We start from the raw sequence: 22,014 nt of genomic DNA on the forward strand, positions 1-22,014 counted from the left end.
GGGCTCCTAGGTGCTACCACAATACCCATAATAAAAAGGAAGCACGTCTTGTGTTTTGATTCAATTTTTGATGCTTTTTATTTCTCTTGCTAGGAACTTCTCCAACCCCCATGCACCCTGCACATCCAGCATCCCCCGCCCCCCCCCCACACACACACACACACACACACACACAGCACCTGCACTACGAAGGCTAGCTGGGCACCCTGGGGGAACATTTAACCTAATGTCCCCCTGGACATCCCACTGCAGGCTCCCCTCTGTCTCAGGAGCAAGCGAATCCCCTACAAGGAGCTTGTTGCCACCTTGAGTCACAGGTTGCCGATCCAGCCTGCCGGTCTAAGGACACAAACAGCTCCCGCTTCCACCGGCCCCTCCTTGTGAGCAATGAGCCTTTGGGTGACACTGTAACCCCCCCCCCCACACACACACACACAAACCAATAACCCAGCGGAGGGTTGGTGATGGACAGCGAGTGGCTGGCTTCGGGGCGCTCTGTGGGCACCATGCCAGCCCCGTGCCATAGGGCAAGCCGGAACGCTGGGATGCAATGGGGGGGGGGGGGACGCTAGGTGAGGGACACGCCCACTTAGCTCCTATTGGCCAGGATCTACGGAGACGTCATTGCACGGGCTTGGGGAGCGATGCGGGCAGACAGAGATAGGCTGGGAACAAAAGCGCTCGGGGAGCAGCAGCCGGGCCAGACTCCGGGGCAGCGAGTCCAGCTCCAGGATCCGACAGACTGAGACCCCCCCGCCCCTCTGGGGACCACGGAGATAAGGAAGCAACCTTTGGGTGCGGACAGGGGCGGGAATGGGGGGAGTGGGGCTCGCGGGGGGCTGGAGGGGGGATGCCCGAGCGGGAATGGGGGGAGCGGGGCTGGAGGGGGGATGCCCGGGCGGGTTGGCGGGAGCGGGGCTCGCAGGAGGTGTGGGGGGATGCCCAGACTAGGGGAGCTGGTCTGGCGGGGTGTGTGTGCTCCGGCTGGGGTGCGAGGATCGGGGCTGACGGGGGTTGGAGGGGGGATGCTCCAGCGGGGTTGGCGGGGAGCAGGGGTCTCGGGGGACTGGAGGGGGATGCCCAGGCTAGGTTGGGGGGAGCGAATCTGGCGGGAGGGTGTTCTGGTTGGGGTGCGAGGATCGGGGCTGGAGGGGGGATGCTCCAGCGGGGTTGGCGGGGAGCAGGGCTCTCGGGGGACTGGAGGGGGATGCCCAGGCTAGGTTGGGGGGAGCGAATCTGGCGGGAGGGTGTTCTGGTTGGGGTGCGAGGATCGGGGCTGGAGGGGGGATGCTCCAGCGGGGTTGGCGGGGAGCAGGGCTCTCGGGGGACTGGAGGAGGATGCCCAGGCTAGGTTGGGGGGAGCGAATCTGGCGAGGTGTGTGTTCTGGACTGGCTGGGGTGAGAGGATCGGGGCTGGAGGGGGGGATGCCCGGGCGGCGATGGGGCTGGAGAGGGGATGCCCGGGCGGTGATGGGGCTGGAGGGGGGGATGCCCGGGCAGGGATGGGGGAGCGGGGCTAAAGGGGGATGCCCAGTCCGGAATGGGGGGAGTGGGGCTGGAGGGGAGCTGCCCTGGCGGGTTGGCGGGAGCGGGGCTCGCAGGAGGTGGAGGGGGATGCCCAGACTAGGGGAGCTGGTCTGGCGGGGTGTGTGCGCTCCGGCTGGGGTGAGAGGATCGGGGCTGACAGGGGGCTGGAGGGGGGATGGGGGAGCGCGGCTGGAGGGGGGATGCTCGGGTGGGGGTGGAAGAGCGGTGCCGGGGTTGCCCCGGCTGGGATGAGAGGATCGGGGTTGGGGGGGGGGGCGCCCGGGCTGAGATGGGGCGGGGTTTGCAGGGGATGCTCCTAAGGCATGAGCCCCGCCCCTCCTCCCCCCGCTGGTGGGGCTGGCGCTGGGTGCCAGGGGACGTGGTGGTTGCCCATGCGAACCTACGTGCATTCCTGCACACAAGCCCCGGGCTTGTGCTGTTGCAACGCCTGGGCTGGGCTGGACTAGTGGGAGTGAGCGGGCTTGTTGGCTGCAGCACTGGGAAGGGGGGGGGACGACGCTGTGATGCACAGATAGATCCGCAGCAGTGGGGTCTGAGGGAGTGGGGAAAGACAGGGCTACAGACAGAGGGGAGGGAATCCGAGCCAATAGCTCTGGGATCCAGCCCAGGGCCCAAATTCTGTGCTGCATCCAAATTAAGCTAGTTCCCTGGGACCAGACTAAACTGCCCTGACCCCTATGTCCATAGCCTGGTAAGTCTCCTAACCCCATGGCTAGGGAGTGAGGGGCAGCAGCGATGACCTCTGATTGCTGGCTAGGAGGGTGTCAGTTTTAGCTTATTGTAAACTGCAAGGGAAATGAGCGATAACATATATTTATGACATGGGAATGACATTGGGATGCAGGGCCTTTCCCTTGCAGGAGGCACCAGCAGATCCAGCCCCTGACTGGGCCTTTGCCCTCTAAGCGGGTGGTTCTCAATCTTTTTTCACTTGAGGACCCCTAACAAATTTCAAATGGAGGTGCAGACCCCTTTGGAAATCTTAGTTCGCGGATCCCTGGGGACCACAGCTTGAAAACCACTGATCTAGGCCACCCGTTCAAATGCCCAGACTAATTAGACCAGCAATCAACAAATATCTCGTAACAGCAAGATCTCAACCCTGTAACTAGCCTCACAAAGATGTTTATTTGTGGTAGCCCCTAGGAGCCCCAGTCATGGACCAGAGCCCCACTGTAAGAACATAAGAGCTGCTATACTAGGTGAGACCATGCTCCATCTTCCCAGTATCCTGTCTCCAGCAGTGGCCCATACCAGAGCTTCGGGGGTTGGGGTGTACAGACAGGCCAATTATAGTGTGATTCACCCCTGTCTTCCACTCCAGGCTTCTGTTAGTCAGAGGTTTAGGGTCTCCCTGAGCATGGGGTTACATCTCGGCTAATCCATTGGCTGACCATGAATGTAGCCAGTTCTTTTTTGAACCCCATTATACTTTTGGTCATCACAACATACCATGGCAATGAGTTCCACAGGTTAGTTGTGTGTTGTCTGAAAAAGTACTTCCTCTTGCTTGCATTAAACTTGCTGCCTATTAATTTAATTGGGTGACCCCTGTTTTTTTTGTATTGTGTGAAAGGGTCAATAACACTTCGCTAGTCACTTTTTCCACACCATTCATTATTTTATAGACCTTAGTCATCTCTTTTCTTAGCTGAACAGCCCTAATCTTTTTAATCTCTCCTTGCATGAAGCTGCTCCGTACCCTTGATCATCTTTGTTGCCCTTCTCTGAACCTTTTCCAGTTCCACAATATCCTTTCTGAGATGGGGAAACCAGAACTGGACATGGTATTCAAGGTGTGGGTGCACCATAGAATGGCATTATCATATTTTCTTTCTTATTTCCTATCCCTTTCCTAATAGTTCCTAGTATACTGTTAGTCTTTTTGACTGCTGCTGCACATTGAGCAGAAGTTTTCAGACGACTATCCACGGTGGCTCCAAGATCTCTTTCTTGGGTGGTAAGCTAGGGAAGCTTTCTTGTGCTAGACACTGTAGAAACAAAAAGATGTCCCTGCCCCAAAGAGCTTCCAATCTAGCCGTGGAGCCCCAGTGCTGGAGTATTAAAGGCTTCTGGGATGGGGTGAGGTGGGAAATAGACTGTATGAACCTCCTCCCCACCCCAATTTCCCTCGATAACCTCAAAAATTGTTTAAATGGAAAGAATTTTACAAATCAAATTTACATGGAGCTCTGTGTGTTTTCCCTAGATTGATAGATTTTTAGGCCAGGTGGCACCTTTCCTTCCTCTTAGCGCAGACACTGCAAATCTATCTGTCAGTTTCCACTTCTGATTATGGAGTCAGTTTCTAGTCCATTTCACCCTCGGGGTCTCATGTCCCAGCTCAGTGCTGCAATGTTTGATTACAAATACCTCAAGGCCGGGAACAGATTTTGCTTTGCTTTGGTTTGAAATAAAAATGATCCCCACTGGAATTTTAAAAATTCCCAACCCCTTTCAGTTGGTCTCAGGTTTTGTGTAGAGCCAAATTTGACTTTACAGCAAACTCTATAAAATCAGAATGGACAAAATCCTAAACTGTTTTGTATAGTATTGTTGTGCACCATTAAACACATGCCATGTTCCATCCCAGAGGTGGCTGCATTTCAGCACTGGGTGGGGGATCCCTGTATAAATAGCTGACGCGATCCCAGCCCACAGATGGCTGCGTCTGAGCAATGGGCGAGAGATCCCTGTTTAAATAGCCCCTGTGCCCCACCCCAGAGGTGGCCGCATTTCAGTGCCAAGTGAGCAATCCCTGTGCAACATCGCGGTTAATAATACCTAGCTCTTATATCACTTTTCATCTTTAGTTCTCAAAGGACTTTACAAAGGAGGTCAGTATCATTAGTTGTATTTTGAAGATGGGGAAACTGAGGTACAGGGAGGTAAATGACTTGCCCAAAGTTACCCAGCATGCCAGTGACTGAGCTGAGAATAGATGAACTCAAGAGTCCTGGCTCCCAGCCACCCCTTCTCTATCTATTAGACCCCACACCCTTCCCAGAGCTAGGAATAGAACACAGGAGTCCTGACTTCTAGTTCCCCCTTGCTCTGATCAGTAGTTACCTGCCTCCTGCCTATATGCCCTGGAGAAAAATTCAATAGCAAGCTTGTGAGACTTCTCCAAAACTGGATGTGGGGGCGGTGGGGAATGGAACCCCGGATGCCCTGTACTTTGCTTCGGGTTGTATTCCTGACTCCGGACTCCTGGCTTCATCCATTGCCTGTTCCTTCTCTCTGCTCCATGCCTTGTGCTCTGTGGGTGTCCCCGAGCTGAGGGAACAAATGAGTGGAGGGTCACAGGGTGTGCATGTGCATCTCAAATTCCCTGGCCCCCAGCACGTTTCAAACGTGCTCCTGCCTGATGGGACTGGGTGACTCAGAGGAGCAGCACCGCCTTTTTCCTGACCACAGTTGCGTCTTCCAATGCCGAGGAAAGGTGCTGACTCAGCAGCCTCTGGGGACATGCTCTGTCTGGGGGTGCTCTGAGTCGGGGGGCTGCAGCAGAGAGAGCCACCCCTCCCCACAAAGCCACCATGCTACCCGTAGCAATGGATCTCTGGTGTAACCCCTCTGGTGGTAGAAGGGAACTCGGTCTCTGGCCTGTTAGTCCTTAGCCTTTGTTGAAGAGAAATGGTGAGGCCATGGGAGACTGGGAACCAGGACTCCTGGGTTCTACTCCTGGCTCTAGAAAAAAGATAGTGGTTAGAGCAAGGGGGACTGGGAGGCAGAACTTCTGGGTTCCACTCCCATTCTCTGAAAGGGGAAGGTTAGAGCTGGGAGTTAGGCTCCTGGATTCTGTTGCAAACTCTGGGAGGGAAATGGGGTCTAGTGGTTAAAACACAGGGAAACTGGGAGTCAGGACTCCTGGGTTTTTATGTGAGAGAGGGGCTAGTGGATTAGAGTAGGGGGAGCTGGAAGCCAGGAGTCTTGGGTTCTGGCCCTGGAAGGGGGTGTTGTTTAGAACAGGGGGGAGGGCCTGGGAATAGGTCTCCTGGTTCTCTCCTCAGCTATGAGCTGTGATCAGAGCTGGGTGTCAGGATTCCTGAGTTCTGGCCCTGGCTCCGGGACGGCAGCGTGAATGCTTCATACGGAGGGGTTGGTCAACTAGGGGAGTCAGCGGGCTAAGGGTTAACATGACTTGCTTCCAGGGCAGTGGCCAGCCAGCCAGGGGCACCCAGATGGGCTAGGCCTCTTTGCTGGGGTACACTGTAGCCTTATGCTAATGGATTAGCAGTGTCTGTAGCCTGGGGCGCAATGGCTAATGGCTAAGTGCGGCTGGCAGCTGTCCATGTTGCCTCCTCTGCAGGTCCCCAGGGGATTAGCAGCAGGGTTAACCCCAGAGCTGTCTGTGGGAGGAGGGCTGTAGGGCAGGGTGGAGTGGGGTGGGGTATCTGGAGGCAGGATGCCAGCCTCACTGTCCGGCCTTTTAAGGGCTACATAAGATCAGTTGGTGAGGTCCTCTCCTGCACCCCTGCTACTTCAGAGGGGCTGTAGTGATTAGAGTGGGGGAGCTGGGATTCAGGACTCGTGGGTTCAATGCCCAGTTCTGGGCAGGGAGTGGGAGTCATGACTCCTTGATTCTTTTGCTGGCTCTGGAGCAAAGTGTATTAGGCTGGTGACCCAGTGAAGATTTGTAAATAATCCTGGATAATTTAATATTAGATTTTGTAATATTTATTAACAGAACCCTGGAATCCTGACGCCCAGCGCCCCTGCTCTAACCACTAGCCCACCCTGCCTGTACACTCTGGGACCACCCCAGGTCATTCCTTCACATGCTGGGTGTCTGTGTCCCATCGGTGGGTTCAGGACATGTCCCCGGCCAGGGCTGTGTGTGTCTCTGTGCTGCAAGCTCCCTGCCCTGAGCTCTTAGTGGTTCCCTCTCTGCAGAGCCCTCCATGGCTGAGATCATGATGAAGAAGGGGCTCCCCCTGGCTGGCCGGACCCTGGGGGAGTGCCCAATATCCCCTCTTCGCTTTGTGTCAGCATCGGGGGGACGCCAGAGGAAACTGGACCGCTTCAGGAGAGGAGACAAGGTACAAATGGGTCTGGCCAGAAGATTAGAATCATAGCAATGTAGGGCCGGAAGGAGTCTGGAGGGGTCATTAAATCCAGCCCCCTGTGCTGAGGCAGGGCCAAGTAAACCCAGAGCATCCCTGACAGGTGTTTGTCCAACCTATTCTTAAAACCCTCCCATGACGGGGATTCCACAGCCTCCCCTGGCAGCCTGTTACAGAGCTTAACTACCCTTAGAAAGTTTTTCTTAATATCTAAACTAAATCTCCCTTGCTGCAGATTAAGCCCATTCAGGGCCGGCTCTGGCTTTTTGGCAGCCCCAAGCAAAAAAACAAACAAACAAAAAAATGGGGCGGCCAGAACAGCAAAGCAAAAAAAAACCCACCAGTGATCTGTGCGCCGGAGCACGGGTGCAGGGGGACTGACTAATGGGGGGGGGGGGAGCGGGCGGGAGAGAGAGAGAGAAGGGGGGCGGCCAGGGCTACAGCGGGGCGCTGCCACGCAGCCCCTCCCGCCACACCGTGTGCCGCCTGCCAGGAGGGCTCCGCTCCGGTCGGCGGGGATGGAAGGACGAGGACTGCCCTGCCTGGCTTGCTGCAGGGCGCTCCCGTCCTCCACGACGACGCCCCCTACAGGGCGGCCGGAGCGGAACAAAAAAAAAGAAAAAGAAAAAAAAAAAAAACGGCCTTGCCGCCCTAGGATTGGGCGGAATGCCGCCTCGTTCAATCTGCCGCCCCAAGCACCAGCTTGCTCAGCTTGCCCATTACTTCGTATCCTGTCTCCAGTGGACACAGAGAACAATTGATCCCCGTACTCTTTATAACAGCCCTTTACATATTTGAAGTCTGTTATCATGTCCGATTCTCTGACGGGAGTGTGTGTATTGGGAATGGGATACGGGGCCTTTCCCCTCTAGAGGTGCGAGCTCCAATCTGGTCCCAGGATGGGAGGACTGGATGACCCAAGGGGGCTAGGAATGGTGCCTGGGGCCTTTCCTCTCTAGGGGACACCGTTGCTGATCTGGCTATAGGGTGGGAGGGCAGGCTGGCTTGTGGGGGGAGGAGACTGGGACAAGGGGTACCAGACAGTATCCCAGCCCCCACCCATAAAGGGGTGATGTTTCTCCCCTTTCCCAGACTTGCAGCTCTGACTGGACCATTACGCCTGGTGTTATCCCAAAATCCTTTGCCAGTCCCAGACCTGCTCGCCCAGGGTGCTGGTCTCCTGTGCTGGGGCAAGGGGCTGGCTCTCTGCTCTGGACACCACAGCTGGACCATGTCCTGTCTCTCTTCCTGGTCCGCTCCATGGGCCCCTGGCGTTTGTACCATCAGAACTCTCCTGCAGTGGGCAGGCTGACAGCTGAAGACGTGCAAAAGGCCAGAGACACCAAGGTGCCACCCATCCGGCCCTACAGACATATGGTAAGGGGGTGGGTCTAGTGGTTAGGGCAGGGGTCTGGGAATCAGGGTACCTGGGCTCTATTCTCAATTCAGGGAGGGGAGGAATGTAGTGGTTAGAGCAGGGAGTCAGGATTCCTGGGTTCTATCCTCAGCTATGGGACAAGAGTGGGGTCTAGTGAGTTAGAGCAAGGGGGCTGGGAGACAGGACTCCTGGGTTTTATTTCTGTCTGAGACCAGGCAGTGGGTAGGAGTACACAGGGCTTTCTGCTCCCATGCTGCCATGGGGGGAGACAGGCGCTGTCTGGGAGAGTCACCCCTGCTCTGTTTTGCAGCTCAGTGACAAATCCTGTGAGCGGAAGGTCCCCGCAACTCGGCTCGGCAGGCTGGCCAACTTTGGGGGTAAGAAGCATCCAGCACATGCCCTGATAAAGGAAAATCTTCCCTGCACAAGGGCCCCAGCTGACCCAGGGGACGGGACATGGGGCATTTCCCCTCTAGGGGGTCCCAGCTTCAATCTTCATTGTCAGAGGGGCCCAGCGTTGAACAGGTCATGGAGGCTGAGTTGGCGGGGGATGGGTCCCTGTGGGGTCAGGAGAGGGAGCTCAGCACGGGGTGCTGTGTTGTGTATAGCACGAGCCCTGCTGCACCCGGTCTGGACGGACACACCCAGAGGCTGGCAAGCTAGTCTCCAGGGGAACAGGAGACAGTAGATCAGGAAGGAAAGTGTTCCCAGGGGCCGTGTCAGCAGCTCCATGGGGTTTAAGGGGTGACTTGTTGGATGCTTTGTGGGGCGGGTGGCTCTGGAGATCAGTATGTGAGTGGCTTGGTACTCCCCCTCCCCCAGTGGAGCAGTGAAGTAGGGCTGGTTGGCCTGGTGTGTTATTCCTCCACTCTGTCCCCTAGGCTTAGCCGTGAGCGTCGGGATCGGGGTCCTGGTGGAAGCTGCCAAGAAATCCTTCCGGGCAGAAACAGTTGTGAAAGGTGAGTGAAGGACACTGGTGGCAGCCCATTCACACAGTTGGACAGGCACAATCAGAATCTCCCTCGCACGCTCAGACACACTGGTGATTGGGTATGGACACAATCAGAATCCTTCTTACACATTCAGATATGGTCCTGGTCAAGTACAGAGATAACTGAAATCCCTCTTGCACACTCAGACACTCCTGTGGTCAGGTACAGACACAATTGGAATCCCCCTTGCACGCTCATTCACATGTACACATGTGGACACACATGTGCTCTTGTGAATACACTTGGGGCCCTTTTACACTAACTCACCCCCAACAGTAGCAGTGTTGGAAGCTGCCTTGGGGGCAGGGGCTCAATGCACAAGTAATCACGCTTGGGCACCTGCATACGTAGAATCTCACACTCCCTGGCTCACATGCACACTCAATGTCTTGCACTATTGGACAACCATCTCCATGGTGCACTGAGGCTGCCTGGAGACCCCTGCCCTGTGTGTGCGCAATGGGAGTGGGGCACATCTTTCCTGTGACCTCATTGTCTCCTGTGGGGATTGGGGGAGAACAGCAGGTCACAACCCAAGGGCTTGAACCAGTGGCTTGGGCTGGAGGGCAGGGCGCCAGCTGGGCCAAATGGCTGGTGTGATTCTAGCGCCAGAGGGAGCAGGGGATTTGGATGTGGCCGCCAGGCAGGACTGGGCCCCTTGCCAGCAGGATTTTTCCAGTGATGTGGGGGGCAGGGGCAGTACTAGCGCTGGCTGGTTGGAAAGTATTCATTGCAGGGGGGGAGGGTGAACAAATCGTTTTGTTTGGGCTTCAGAGCCTCTGGAAACGATTTGTCACTGGTAATGGAAGGATGTGTTAGATCAAAAAGTCGCTTCAAGTTGCAAAATTGCAACATTTTGTTTCAGCGCTGGCCCAGCCGGCCCCTGTGATTTCTCCTGAATTGTGCTGAAGGATTGAAAAATGTCTTTAAATGAAAAAAGTGGCAAAATCCACAGGCCTTTGGGAGAGGTTTGGGGGTCATGGAATTGCCGTTTGTCAGTGAAGTAACAGGTGGGGTGAAAAGGGTCACCCAGTGAACAACATCCCTCCCTCCCCCCCGGAAGGGGGTACTTGGCTGCCAGATCTGTGATGCTGTGGTTGACAGGTAGGGATCCATGCTGTTAGTGGGGGTCTCCCCAGAGGTTATGGGGGGTTAGCTCTGACCTGACCACTCCTTTGTTCTCCCCCCACCCCCAGGTGAGCCGTCACCCTCGAGCTCAGGTGCCCTCCTGTCTGAAGCCAATGCAGAGCGGATCGTCAGGACCCTGTGCAAGGTGCGGGGTGCGGCCCTGAAACTCGGCCAGATGCTGAGCATCCAAGGTGAGGAGGTGGGAGGATTGGGAGGGGGGCAGCCAACACCCCAAATCCAGGGCTGGATCATTCCCTACAGCCTATTTGCCAGGGCTCCCTAGCACTGAACTCCACTGCGTCCCCCAAGTGTGGGGCTTGCTGCGGGGACAGTTCCCCAGCCAGACCCCCCTTCGCTCTGCCCAGTGTCACCCCACTGCTCCTTCCCTGCAGCCTGGCGTCATGAGGAGTGGCATCCCCAATGTCACATCCCCCCAGCGCAGCCTCTGATGCTCCCCCCTGCTTTGTACCCCCCAGATGACGCTCTTATTAACCCTGCGCTCCAGAAGATCTTTGAGAGGGTCAGGCACAGCGCTGACTTCATGCCCACTAAGCAAATGATGGTGAGTGGGGTGTGGGAGGGGACAGACTCGGAAGGTGGGAGGACTGGGGGGGGCCCATGGGAAGGTGGGGGGGCAAACCTGAGATGTGCGGGGGCAAGAGGTGGGGGTGGTTGGCACTGACCCTGCTATTCTCCCTTCTCCATGCAGGGGGTGCTGCACAGCGAGCTGGGCCCAGACTGGCGCAGGCGGCTGGCCTGGTTCAAGGAGCGCCCCTTCGCTGCTGCTTCCATTGGGCAGGTGCATCTGGCACAGCTGCTGGATGGGCGCAATGTGGCCATGAAAATCCAGGTATCAGCAGGGCTCAGGCGAGCCCAGATCCCCCTGCAGGCAGCCCGAACTCCCAGCAAGCAGAGCAGCGGCCATGTGGAGGCTGGTCTTCCTGGGTCGCTGGTGGCAGCCATCTTAGAGGCCGCTTCCCCTGGAGCACTGGGCAAAGGTGGCCATGTTGGAAGCTGGTTTCCCAGGGCACTGGGTGGCAGTGATTTCACCCCATCCAATTGGCCGCCATGTCCCAGTCTGGCCCTCTGTGGCTGATGCCTGTTTGCCCAAGGGGCTGATGGGAAAGGTCTTGGCATCTGTATGTTTGGACTGAAGGAGCTTCCCTCACCCACCTGCCAGTGGCTACATTTAACTTCCCACTCTGGCTCCTTTGAGGACCTCGATACCCCCATGTGCCTCCTTTGGTTCATGACATCTGTGCCATGGGCAGGCCCTGTGGCCCCTGGGTCTGACTCCGTTTCCCTTTCCTCCAGTACCCAGGCATTGCCCAGAGCATCAACAGTGATGTCCGGAACCTCATCTCCCTACTGAGTCTGAGCAACGCGCTGCCTGAAGGTACCAGGTCCCAGGCCCAAGGGCCCACATTTCCCCTGGGTGCTACCACGCCTTGCCCCCTCCTGGTCCCAAGAGAGCCCAAGCCCTCCTAGGCCTTCCCCCAACTCTTCTAATGACATTCTGCGAGCGTGGTGTGTGTGGGGACGGAGCTGGGAGACAGGACTCCTGGGTTTCAAGCTTGACCATATGTGGCCTTGGGCAAGTCCCCTCCCCTCTGGGAGCCTCAGTTTCCCTGTCTCTGGAATGGGGATAGTGACAGAGGGTGTGACTCACTCTGGGCTCCTACGTGCTGGGCTGAGCTGAGCGCTGGCACTGATGTTCCTTCCTTGCTCGCTTCCCCGCAGGGCTTTTCCCTGAACATGCCATCGAGGTAATGAGCCGTGAGCTGGCCTTGGAGTGCGACTACAAGCGGGAGGCTGCCTGTGCCACGAGATTTCAGTAAGTGCCCATGTCAGTGTCACATCCACACTGGCCCAGTCGCCCAGGAGATGGTACAGTCAGCCATTCTGGCACATTTGCCTGGGGGTTGGTGTTGTCAGCCACACTGGCACAATCACCTGGAAGAGTGGTACAGTTGGCCACTCCGGCACAGTTGCCCGGGACATGGTACACACTGGCCCAACCGCCTGGGAAAGGGATGGTACAGGCAGCCGCTCTGGCACAGTCACCATGGGGATGGTACAGGCGACCACCCAGGCACAGTCCCCCAGTGTGTGTGTGTGTTGGGGGGGTTAGGCTGGTACAGAGCCCACACTGACACAGCCTCTCCTGTTACGTTGCCCCCACAGGCAGCTGTTGCAGGGTGACCCGGTGTTCTATGTGCCGTCGGTGATCAGTGAGCTGAGCACCCAGCGGGTACTGACCACGGAGTTGGTGCCCGGCTTCCCCCTCGACCAGGCCCAGGGGCTGGACCAGGAGACACGCAACATGGTGAGGGGGGGAAAGACACTTGCATGCACACAGGATCCCACGCGCTGGGACACACTCCTAGTCTCTCTCTCACCCTCTCTTGGGGTCTCCCTCTTGGATGCCCTCTGCTCACGCCTGCCTCAGGATCCTGCACCCGCAGACCCCGTTCCATGCCCGACCCTTTTCACCTTAACTCTGGGACATGGAGCCAGTGCTGCTGCTATCGGAGGGGGGCAGTTCCCAGCCTGATCCTAGTGAGGGAGGGGGCCTGTCATGGGGAGGGGGAGAGCAGGGCTGGGGGCCATTGTGTTCAGCGCTGGGCTCTCTCTCGTCCCCACAGATCTGCTCCAGTATCCTGGATCTGTGCGTGCGGGAGCTCTTCCACTTCCGCTACATGCAGACCGACCCCAACTGGTCCAACTTCTTCTATGATCCACACAGCGGCAAGGTACGGACACCTCCCGTTGCCCTCCATATCAGAGCCAGCCAGCAGCGACCCCTTTCCCCGAAGGGGGAGACCCTCTACAGCACCCCTATGTCAGAGCCAGCCAGCCACGACCCACTTCCCTGAATGGGGAAACCCCTACAGCCCCCCCATGTCAGAACCAGCCAGCCATGACCCCCCCTATTTGGAGTTTTTTTTAAATGGGCTCCTATTACTCCCCCACCCCCGTCACAATTTTTCACACTTGCTGTCTGGTCACCCTACCCTTCCCTGAATGGGGGAGCCCCCTACTGTCCCCTGTGTTGCTGCAATCCTCTTCCCAGCATAGAAAGAGACCCACCACCCCACACATCTGCCCCCTCCCCACTGCGCCTCTGTCTTTCCATGTCACAGCCTGCCAGCCATGCCCCCTCCCAATATGGGGGGATTCTCCCCTGCATCCTGTCTCCCTTCTACAAGCAGTGATCTACTACCCCCACCCCACATGTCCCCACACTATGCCCCTGCCCCCCATGCCACAGCCTGCCAACTGTGCCTGAATAGGCTGAGGCCCACCCTGCATGGCTGACACCCCCACTCCCTCCTTCCCATCAGCTCCCCCTCCCCCAGCTGCACTCCTCACTATGAACCCCTCAACCATGTCCTACCATCCCGCCACGTGCCTAGCCCATGTACCCCATTCCAATCATGTGGGAGATATGGTCTGGATGCTCAGTGCCAACCTGCCCCACAAATGTAACACGTCCAACGGTACTGTCCCTAGGGCACAGCTTGGGGGCTTCCCCCTGACCACGGGCAGCTGCACTCCCTTCCCCCAGTAGTGTCACTCACTGGGTCCAGGCAGCCCAACTCCTCCCCTGGCCAGCACTTAACAGTATGATTTTTGGGGGAGGGTGGGCTGATCCCTCCCCAGCCCCCACAGCCCATCCCAGACCTGGGTTTCTCAGCTGATTCTGACCCACTCTTCCCTGTGTTGGACATCAGGTGGCACTGCTGGATTTTGGAGCCACCCGCAGCTTTGACAAGGCCTTTACGGATCAGTACATTGAGGTGAGACTACTGCTGTCCAGCAGGGGGTGCTGCAGGGAGGAAGGCAGGAGCTCTGGCTGTTGGGGGGAGCCCCTGGCTACTCCAGCCCTGGCCTCTCCCAGCAGAGGGTACTATAGGGAGCGGGGCAGGAGTGTTTTGAGCCCTGTGCCCATCTCACAAGGCCTCTGGGCTGCTCTGCTAATGGTTCCAGATCATTAAGGCTGCGGCTGAGGGCGACCGGGCTGGGGTGCTGCAGGGATCCATTGCGCTTCGGTTCCTCACGGGCTATGAGACTCAGGTGAGACCCTTGGGCCCCTCCCTGGCCACAGCATGGGGATTGGGGGGCCAGTGCCCAGATGATGGGGGGCAGAACCCTGCTCCCCCCAGCCATCTCCATGCCTCCAACCTCTGCCCAACTTCGCTGGCTCTCCTAGCCAGTTCCCTGCACCTACTCCTGTCTGCCTGTGTGCTCCCCTCGGTAACCTCTGTGCTCCCGGGTCCTGCCCACCTCCCCATACCTCTGCACCCTCAGCTCCCTCTGTCTCCCCTGCTACCTGACCCCACCCTATGTCTCCCAGGCCCTGCTCACTGCCTCAGTCCCCTCTATGCCCCCCACCCTATACTCTAACCCCCTCCATGCCCGCCTCGGTCCCGTCCACCATGTTTCCCTCCAATCCCTGCCCACTCACTCAGCCCTCTCTGTGCCCCTCAGGTGCTCTCACACCACCCTGACCCCTCATGTCCCCCAAGCTCCCAGCCTACCCCCCCATGCCCCACCTGCCCCCAGGCATCCTGTCCTGGGCCTATCCTATGCTCCTCTCCCCCAGGCAATGAAGGATGCCCACGTAGACGCCGTGATGATTCTGGGCGAGGCCTTTGCTGCCGACGGCCCCTTTGACTTTGGGGCCCAGAACACGACGCACCGCATCCACACCCTCCTGCCCATCATGCTGCAACACCGCCTGACACCGCCCCCTGAGGAGACCTACTCTCTCCACCGCAAGATGGCCGGCTCCTTCCTCATCTGTGCCCGGCTTGGTGCCCGCATCCCCTGCCGGCCCATCTTCCGCCAGGCCTATGCCCGCTACTGGGGCCGGGAGGGCTGAGACTGCAGAATGTGGGTGGCGTCCTGGTAGGGTGGGGGGCCCAGCAGACATTTCGGGGTGTGGCACCCACAGGGGGATCCGGGGGGCTTACGGATGCCATCATGGAGAGTACGTTGGGAGCCCCTGCACCTTTGAATGATTGGAGTTTCAAGGAACCTTTCTGGGCTGGACTAAAGGGATTTTTTAGGGAGACTTCATGGAATGATGGGAATTTCAACGGAGCCCTCAGGTTCGTGACAGTTTCAAGGGGGCTCTGAGAGACTGGAGAATTTCAAAGGGGCCCTCATAGAAGGGTGGGACTGGGAGTTGCAAGGGACCCTTATAGGTAGGTTTCAGGTGAGTTTTGAGGGAGCCCTCATAGAATGAGAGGCGTTTTGAAGGAGCCCTCATAAAATGAGAGGAGTTTAAAGGGAGCCCTCAGGGATGTGGGAGTTTCAAGGGACCCTTATTAGGAAGTCTTATGTGAGTTTCGAGGGAGCTCTTACAGGATGATAAGATTTTTGAGGAAACCATTAAGAAAGTGAACACCAAGCAGAGGGAGCCGGGGAGGGGGTGATTGGGTAATTGTCATGGACTTGAGGAAAGCTGGGGGGCTTCCCCTTTCCCACCCTGGTCATGCTGGTGAATTCTACACAGGGGAGCCCAAGGCCTGTCGCCAACTGTAACCCCTCCCGCCGCCATGAGCTTGCCCTCCATCCATCTCTGCACCCAACTGGGATCCCCCACCCAGAAACAGGCCCTGCGGCTCCATGGGGAACCCTCCACTTCATGCTGGCATCAGAGGCGGAGCAAAGGAGTTGATGTCATGACCCTCCCACAGCAGGGGAGCGACCCCATCTGTCTCCCAGTCTGCACGTAGCTCCCTAGCCAATGTAGTCCATGTGCATTGTGGTGTATGCCTGTCTTCCCCTAGGGGCAGCACCAGGCATTACACCCCATGAACACTACAGGGTGTGCGCGTGTGTCCTCACCCAGAGCCTGAGCCAGGCATTACAGTCCATGCATTTTACTGTATGGATATCTTCCTCTGTCTAGGGACAGCACCAGGCTGGGTGTTTGTGCATGTGTGTGTAACCCCTTTGGGGTTTAGAGAGCATGGCCCCTTTAAATCTTTTTCCTGGGGGGAGGGGAAGAGTAAGAAAAAAAGGAGAGAACCTCCGGGGGCTGGAGCTCCAAAGAGAGGTGGAGGCAGCCTGAAGGCCCTGGAAAAGTGAAGCAGCAGAGAACCTTCCCGAGGCCTGAGACGGACAGGGTGGATCGGGGACAGCCCAGGACAGGAGCCAGGAGGAGCACTGTGCCAGGGAAGAATTGCCCGAGAAGGACAGGCCGGACCCAGTATCACATTCACTGCTGCCCAGAGCTGCATGGGGCTGTGAGTACTGGGGCTTGTGACTCTGCATTGGGGACAAGGAGGGAGGTTGCTAGCTAGTTAAGTGGGGAGGTGGTCACTCTGTGTGGCTTTGCAGAGAGCAGCAGAAGAGGGCACCGGAGGGGTTTGTTGGGGAAAGTTCACTGGTGCCGAAGACGACCAGGAGCACCCAATACTCACCACTGGACTGGAACTTTGCTCAGGACTCCTGAACTCTGTGTGCAGACACATTGCTCAGTGTCTGCCCTTCCAGACTGTGCTACCACTGGGCCTGTGGGGCCTTGGTTTGGATGCAATCCTGTTTTACTCTCCCTTATATTTCCCCTTTTTGTTTTTCTCCTCTCATCCCTCTGTAAATAAATATTTCCCTTGTTGTATCCACTGTACTTTTCCTGTGGGTGTGTGTGTTCACTCTGGGGGGTTTGGAACAGGTTCCCTGGGGTGGAAGGGATTTCTCCTGCTGCATTCCTGCGCGCGCCTTCTCTTGGCCAGAGCTGCCTGCAGAGCAGACTCCATCTTGGCCATGAGGGCGCTAAAGTTACACTTGGTGGCCCGTATGGGGACTTTGCAGTACACACACACACACACCTACGTTTTGCACCCTGGGCTCTTCTTCACAGAGCAAAGAAACTCCTGAGTGACTTTCATCTCAGTTTAAAAAAAAAAAAATGGAGAGAGGATTACTAGAAGACCTGTGCCGAGGGGTACGAATCCCAGTAACCAAAGCTGTGCTGGTGGCGGGGTGCCCAGAAGAGATGGAACCAAATGAAATTGAGGAGAGCCTAGATGCAGCTGAAATATTGGGGAGGGTAAAGGTCCACACCCATATTTACAACCGCAAAGTGAAGAGCCTGGTAGCACTATGTACTCACTCCAAGGAAGCAGATCTTGATAAAGTGCCCAAAGAGATGCAAGTAGAAGGTATTCCCTGGACAATTCTGGGGGCAGAGCAGTCCCCTCCTAGTGTGCCTGTGTCACTTGAGGTGGATTCTTTAGTGCAGAAATTGCAAGCTCTGATGGTGGATGAGAAGCGGACAAGAGAAGAATTAATTTTGGCATTAGGAGGGGCTCCAACACCTGCAGCACCCAGCCTGGTGGGATGGGCCAAAGAGCTGGGAAACGCTCTCAAAGATGCATTGAAGCCGGTATATGGAAGTGCTCCATACAAGCGGTTACATTCATTCTCGGGGGTGTCACCTGTATCCTCAGAGGAGGATGATTACGAGATCTGGAGAGATTTTACAGTGCCACTTGTCCAAGAGTGGGAATGCTCTGATGCTGAGGAGCGGAAACGTGTGCTTGAGAGTCTGAGGGGACTTGCTATGTGAATTATCTGAGCCCTGAAAGACTCACAACCAGCTGCCACAGTGCAAGACTATTTAACCGCTCTTGAGAATGTCTACGGTACTACTGATAGCAATGAAGACCTGTATTATCGTTTCTGCCATACCTATCAGGAGCCCCACGAACGATTGTCGGATTTCATCAGGAGACTAGAGGATTTGCTACAGCAAGTAGTGCGGAAGGAGGGCATCCCCACCAAGCGCATTGATTCCGCTAGGTTGGACCAAATCCTTTGGGGCACCCGACAAGATGGGTTGATGTGGCGCCTGCAGCTGAGGGAGCGGGCCCAAAACCCACTCCCATTCCACAAGCTCATTTGAGAGATACGTGAAGAGGAGGAGCGATTGTTGCAAGTGGATGCAGTGGTGCAGCCGAAGATGGCAGGGAGTCGCACCACCACAGTGCTTGGAGAGATGGAAGACGCCCCGTCAGTGGCAGCAGCGCTGAGAGATTTGACCTGAGAAGTGGTCATGATGAAGGCTCAGGGACATACTGTGCCATCCTCAAGAGGGGAGAGTAGCAGGAGGGGTGATAGCCAGCAAGAAGGTTTCTGTTATAACTATGGAAGAGATGGTCACTGTGCCTTGGACTGCCAAAACAAGACAGATCATGCAAGGGTATCTCAGAGATTGCAGCAGACCATTAGGAAGCTTCAGGGAAACACCAACAGGGCTTGGGGAAGGAGCAACCCAAGACCCTGAAATTCCAAGGCTCCCCAGAAAAAAACAAACAGGGGTTACATGTGCATTTCCAAGTAAGGGCTGAGACAGACGTTGCAGCCCATGTACATTGCTGTACAGTTATCTCCCCCTAGTGGGAGAGCCAGGCACTGCAGCTTATATACATTGCACTGTGTGTATGTCTCCCCCTCGGGGCAGAGCCAGGCATTGTAGTCCAGGCACATTGCAGTGTGTGTCTCCCCCTAGGTGTAACTCTAGGTAATGCAGCACATGTGCATTGCAGTCTTGGTGTCTCCCCAAAGAGGCAACTCTGCGGATTGTAATCCAAATGCAGCAACCAACGTATCCCCAATAAAAAGAATGAAATGCTGAACTGGTGTGTGTGTGTGTGTGTGTGTGTGTGTGTGTGTGTGTGTGTGTGTGTGTGTGTGTGGCAAAGCCTTTGGTGGGGTGGGGCAATGAATGGGACTTTACAGTGGTGTCCAGAAAAGCTCCTGCCCAACAGCCCAGTGTGAGTGGCTCCCTGAACTGGTTAAAGGCATGTCTCCCCCTGCGAAATGGGGAGGGGAAATTAGACCTGTGGATTCAAGGATGCGCTTTGGCTATTACAGGGCCTTTTCTGGTAGCCAAGTCTGGGAGATGCAGGTCGGGCAGGCTTTTCTACTCTGCTACCAATTGCTGCATGGGCTGAGCTATAGATGGAGTGACCCCTGCTGGCCAAAGATGAATAGCAGAAGGGAGTAAATTCCAAGCATAGGGGAGAGGAATCAGACTTGTGCCTCAAAGGTGGGCAGTGGATCTATCCTGAGGAAAAGATGGGTTAGGCCTCAGCAGTTGTCAAACTGTGGGTTGGGACCCCAAAGAGGGTTGCAATCCCATTTTAATAGGGTCACCAGGGCCTGGGGACATGGGGCTGAAGCCTGAGCTCTACCCGCACCCAGAGTTGTGGGGCTCTGTCTCCGCCCCCTCCCCCAGGGTCATGTAGTAATTTTGTTGCCAGAACCGCTGGGCTAGGGTATGGAGCTGAGGGGCTATGTCTGTACGTTGCACTACTTGCAGTTAGCCTGTGGGGGGAGAGTGTCTCAGCCCCTTCCATTCATGCACCTTTGTTCCTGGTGGCAGAAGGGGATAGAGCACTGGGGTACAAGGAATAAACTCCCAATCCCTCCCCTCAGCCACATGGGGAAGATCAAGGACAGGGCTCCAAGGGGGAGAAGGCTAAGAAGCTGCATTTCTGCCAACTGACCACTAAGTGGCGCCCTCATCCCTCGGGCTGATTCGCCCAGTGCTGAGATGCCACCGCCTTTGGGATGGGGTGCAGGGGCTGTTTATACCAGGACCTCTCCCCTGGGGCTGAGATGCGGCCACCTCTGGGATGGGGTGGGGAATTGTTTAACAATGCTGCCCAATAGCTTAGTGCAGAAGAATCCTGTATCTCACTGAAATGGCAGGGGGCATTTAGGGAGGGAGCATGGAGTGTCCCTGAATTAGCATTTGCTCTGGACACATGACATACAAGATCATTGATGATAAGAGGTGGCCAGGAGCTGAATTTCACTTTGAGGCAGGGCCCTGGAGGGTTCAAGGACTGTATAGCTCCCACTACAGCCAAGGGCTCTGATCCCCAGGGCTCTGGTTGTGAGGGTCTCCTCTTTCTAGGGAGGCATTGGGAAGAAACCCTTTGTCTAGCAGAGATACCCCTCTCTTAGGCCAAGCTGCGCCCACTCCAGCGACCTGCATTTAAGAGCAAAGTGCTGAGCGACGAATGTGACTGACCATTTGGAAAGGAGGACACATGGAAAGCCAGGGCATCTATACATCCATACATCCATTGCTGTCCACTTCCCTCTCCATCCATCCCCCCACTCATCTACCTATCGGTCTGTATCCACACCAGCTGGCCAGACACATACCCTACGGCCAGCCATTTCCGCCCTCCCCTCTCTCTCTCTCTCTCTCTCTCTCTGACTGGGACAAGGTTCTTTCCAACATGCCCTGACTCTCAGTGCAGGGCTGAGGTTTGTGGCATAGGCCGGGATTCCTGGAAACTGATTCCCTTTGGGATGGGCTCATCACGCATTTCCCCCGCCCTGCCCCATTGTATCTCCAGGAAGTGGGGAGCTCACATGCACACACACACGCACACACCCTCCACGCTGCCCTTGGCCCTGACACGCCACCCAAACCGAAAGTTCTCTCCCCAGCGCCCCAGGGACCCGCCCTGCAGGCCAGGGAACTGCCTGGCTGCTTTCTGGAGATAAGGTGGGGGAAGAATTCACAGCCTGGGCCTCCCCACTATCTGGGGCACATCCCAGAGACATGGGGTGGGGGACCCAACCTCCCCTGCATAGGGTCAGAGCTGCAGGTGCCAGGGCAGGGGAGCCAAAAGTCAGTATCTGTGTAGTGCCCACTGCAGGCTGGTGTACAGCAGGGGTGTGTGAGCCCTTCTAGGGGGAGGAGGTTTGCACATAGCCTGGGCTTGGGGAGGGGCTTTTCAATCATGATTCTGGGTGGTGGGATTTGGGTCCAGATGTTATTCTCAGAATGACTCCCAGCTCCCACCCACCTGTCCGAATCACTAGACCCCACTCCCTTCCCAGAGCTGGGGATAAAACCCAGGAGTCCTAGTTCCTTCTGGGGTGTGTCCCTTCCCCCCTCACCACTCCCGGCACAGGAGTGTTTATCTTTAACCTTTGCCAAGCACTATCTCCGAGCTTAATTGCCCCTCTAAGCATGGGTGGGGGAGGGAGCAGAGCTTGCTTCCTTTGCCCTGGTCTCTGACCCACCCCCCAGATAAGAGGGTTGATGGGAATGGGGATATAACGAGTAATCCTGGAGTTCTTACAGGGGTCAAAGCCAATGCAGGAGGGGGGCTGGGTGGGTTAGAGCTGGGGGCGCTGGGAGCCAGGACTCCTGGGCTCTATCCCGGTGGTTCTCAAACTTTTGTCCTGGTGACCACTTTCACACAGCAAGTCTCTGAGTGCGACCTCCCCTTATAAATTAAAACCACTTTTTTATATATTTAACACCATTATAAATGCTGGCAGCAAAGTGAGGTTTGGGATGGAGGCTGACAGCTCGTGACCCCCCCCATGTAATAACCTCGTGACCCCCTGAGGGGTCCTGACCCCCAGTTTGAGAACCCCTGCTCTATCCCCAGCTCTGGGAGGGAAGGGGGGATCTAGTAGGTGAAAGTGAGGGGGGCTGGCAGTCAGGTCACCTGGGTTCTCACCCCAGCTCTGAGAGGGGAGTGGGGCCTGGGGTTAGAACCAAGAGGTCACGGACTAAGCTAATCTATTGACATTTAGCCCCCAGACGGGGTCCTTCCAGGGCAGGCCAAATTTGGCCTTTGACTCCTCCAGGGGGGGCTGTTGGGGCAGCCCCTCCTTGCTGTGTGGGAGGAGGGCTGGGTTGTGGCTGGCTGTACTTTGAATCCCGAGGTGCTTATCAAATATTTACAGCCAGACTAATCATTAACCTACTGGTGCTTTATGGGCCTGGCCTCTTGGTGAAAAGATAGCCCAGCCCCGCCTGGCCCATCAGTCCCTCCAGCCCAGGCATGGTACGGGCTGACGGGGGCACAGCGAAGGGGAGACAGACAGACAGACCGACCCTAGGGAAATG

The 22,014-nt window shown here is 56.5% G+C and overlaps 1 protein-coding gene across 1 annotated transcript; it reads left to right on the forward strand.

The window, feature by feature from the left end:
* Positions 1-691: 691 nt before the first annotated feature.
* LOC128840688 (atypical kinase COQ8A, mitochondrial-like) lies at positions 692-16,752 on the forward strand. The gene is made up of 15 exons (XM_054034988.1): positions 692-795; positions 6,445-6,590; positions 7,707-7,991; positions 8,303-8,369; positions 8,874-8,951; positions 10,181-10,303; positions 10,589-10,674; positions 10,822-10,962; positions 11,427-11,508; positions 11,853-11,946; positions 12,297-12,438; positions 12,758-12,865; positions 13,847-13,912; positions 14,103-14,189; positions 14,719-16,752. Exons 2-15 carry the CDS (start codon positions 6,453-6,455, stop codon positions 14,995-14,997), a joined length of 1,776 nt encoding a protein of 591 aa, XP_053890963.1. The 5' UTR covers positions 692-795; positions 6,445-6,452; the 3' UTR covers positions 14,998-16,752.
* Positions 16,753-22,014: the final 5,262 nt, after the last annotated feature.

Source organism: Malaclemys terrapin, chromosome 7 (genome assembly GCF_027887155.1).
Source record: "Malaclemys terrapin pileata isolate rMalTer1 chromosome 7, rMalTer1.hap1, whole genome shotgun sequence".
Classification (NCBI taxonomy): Eukaryota; Metazoa; Chordata; order Testudines; family Emydidae; genus Malaclemys; species Malaclemys terrapin.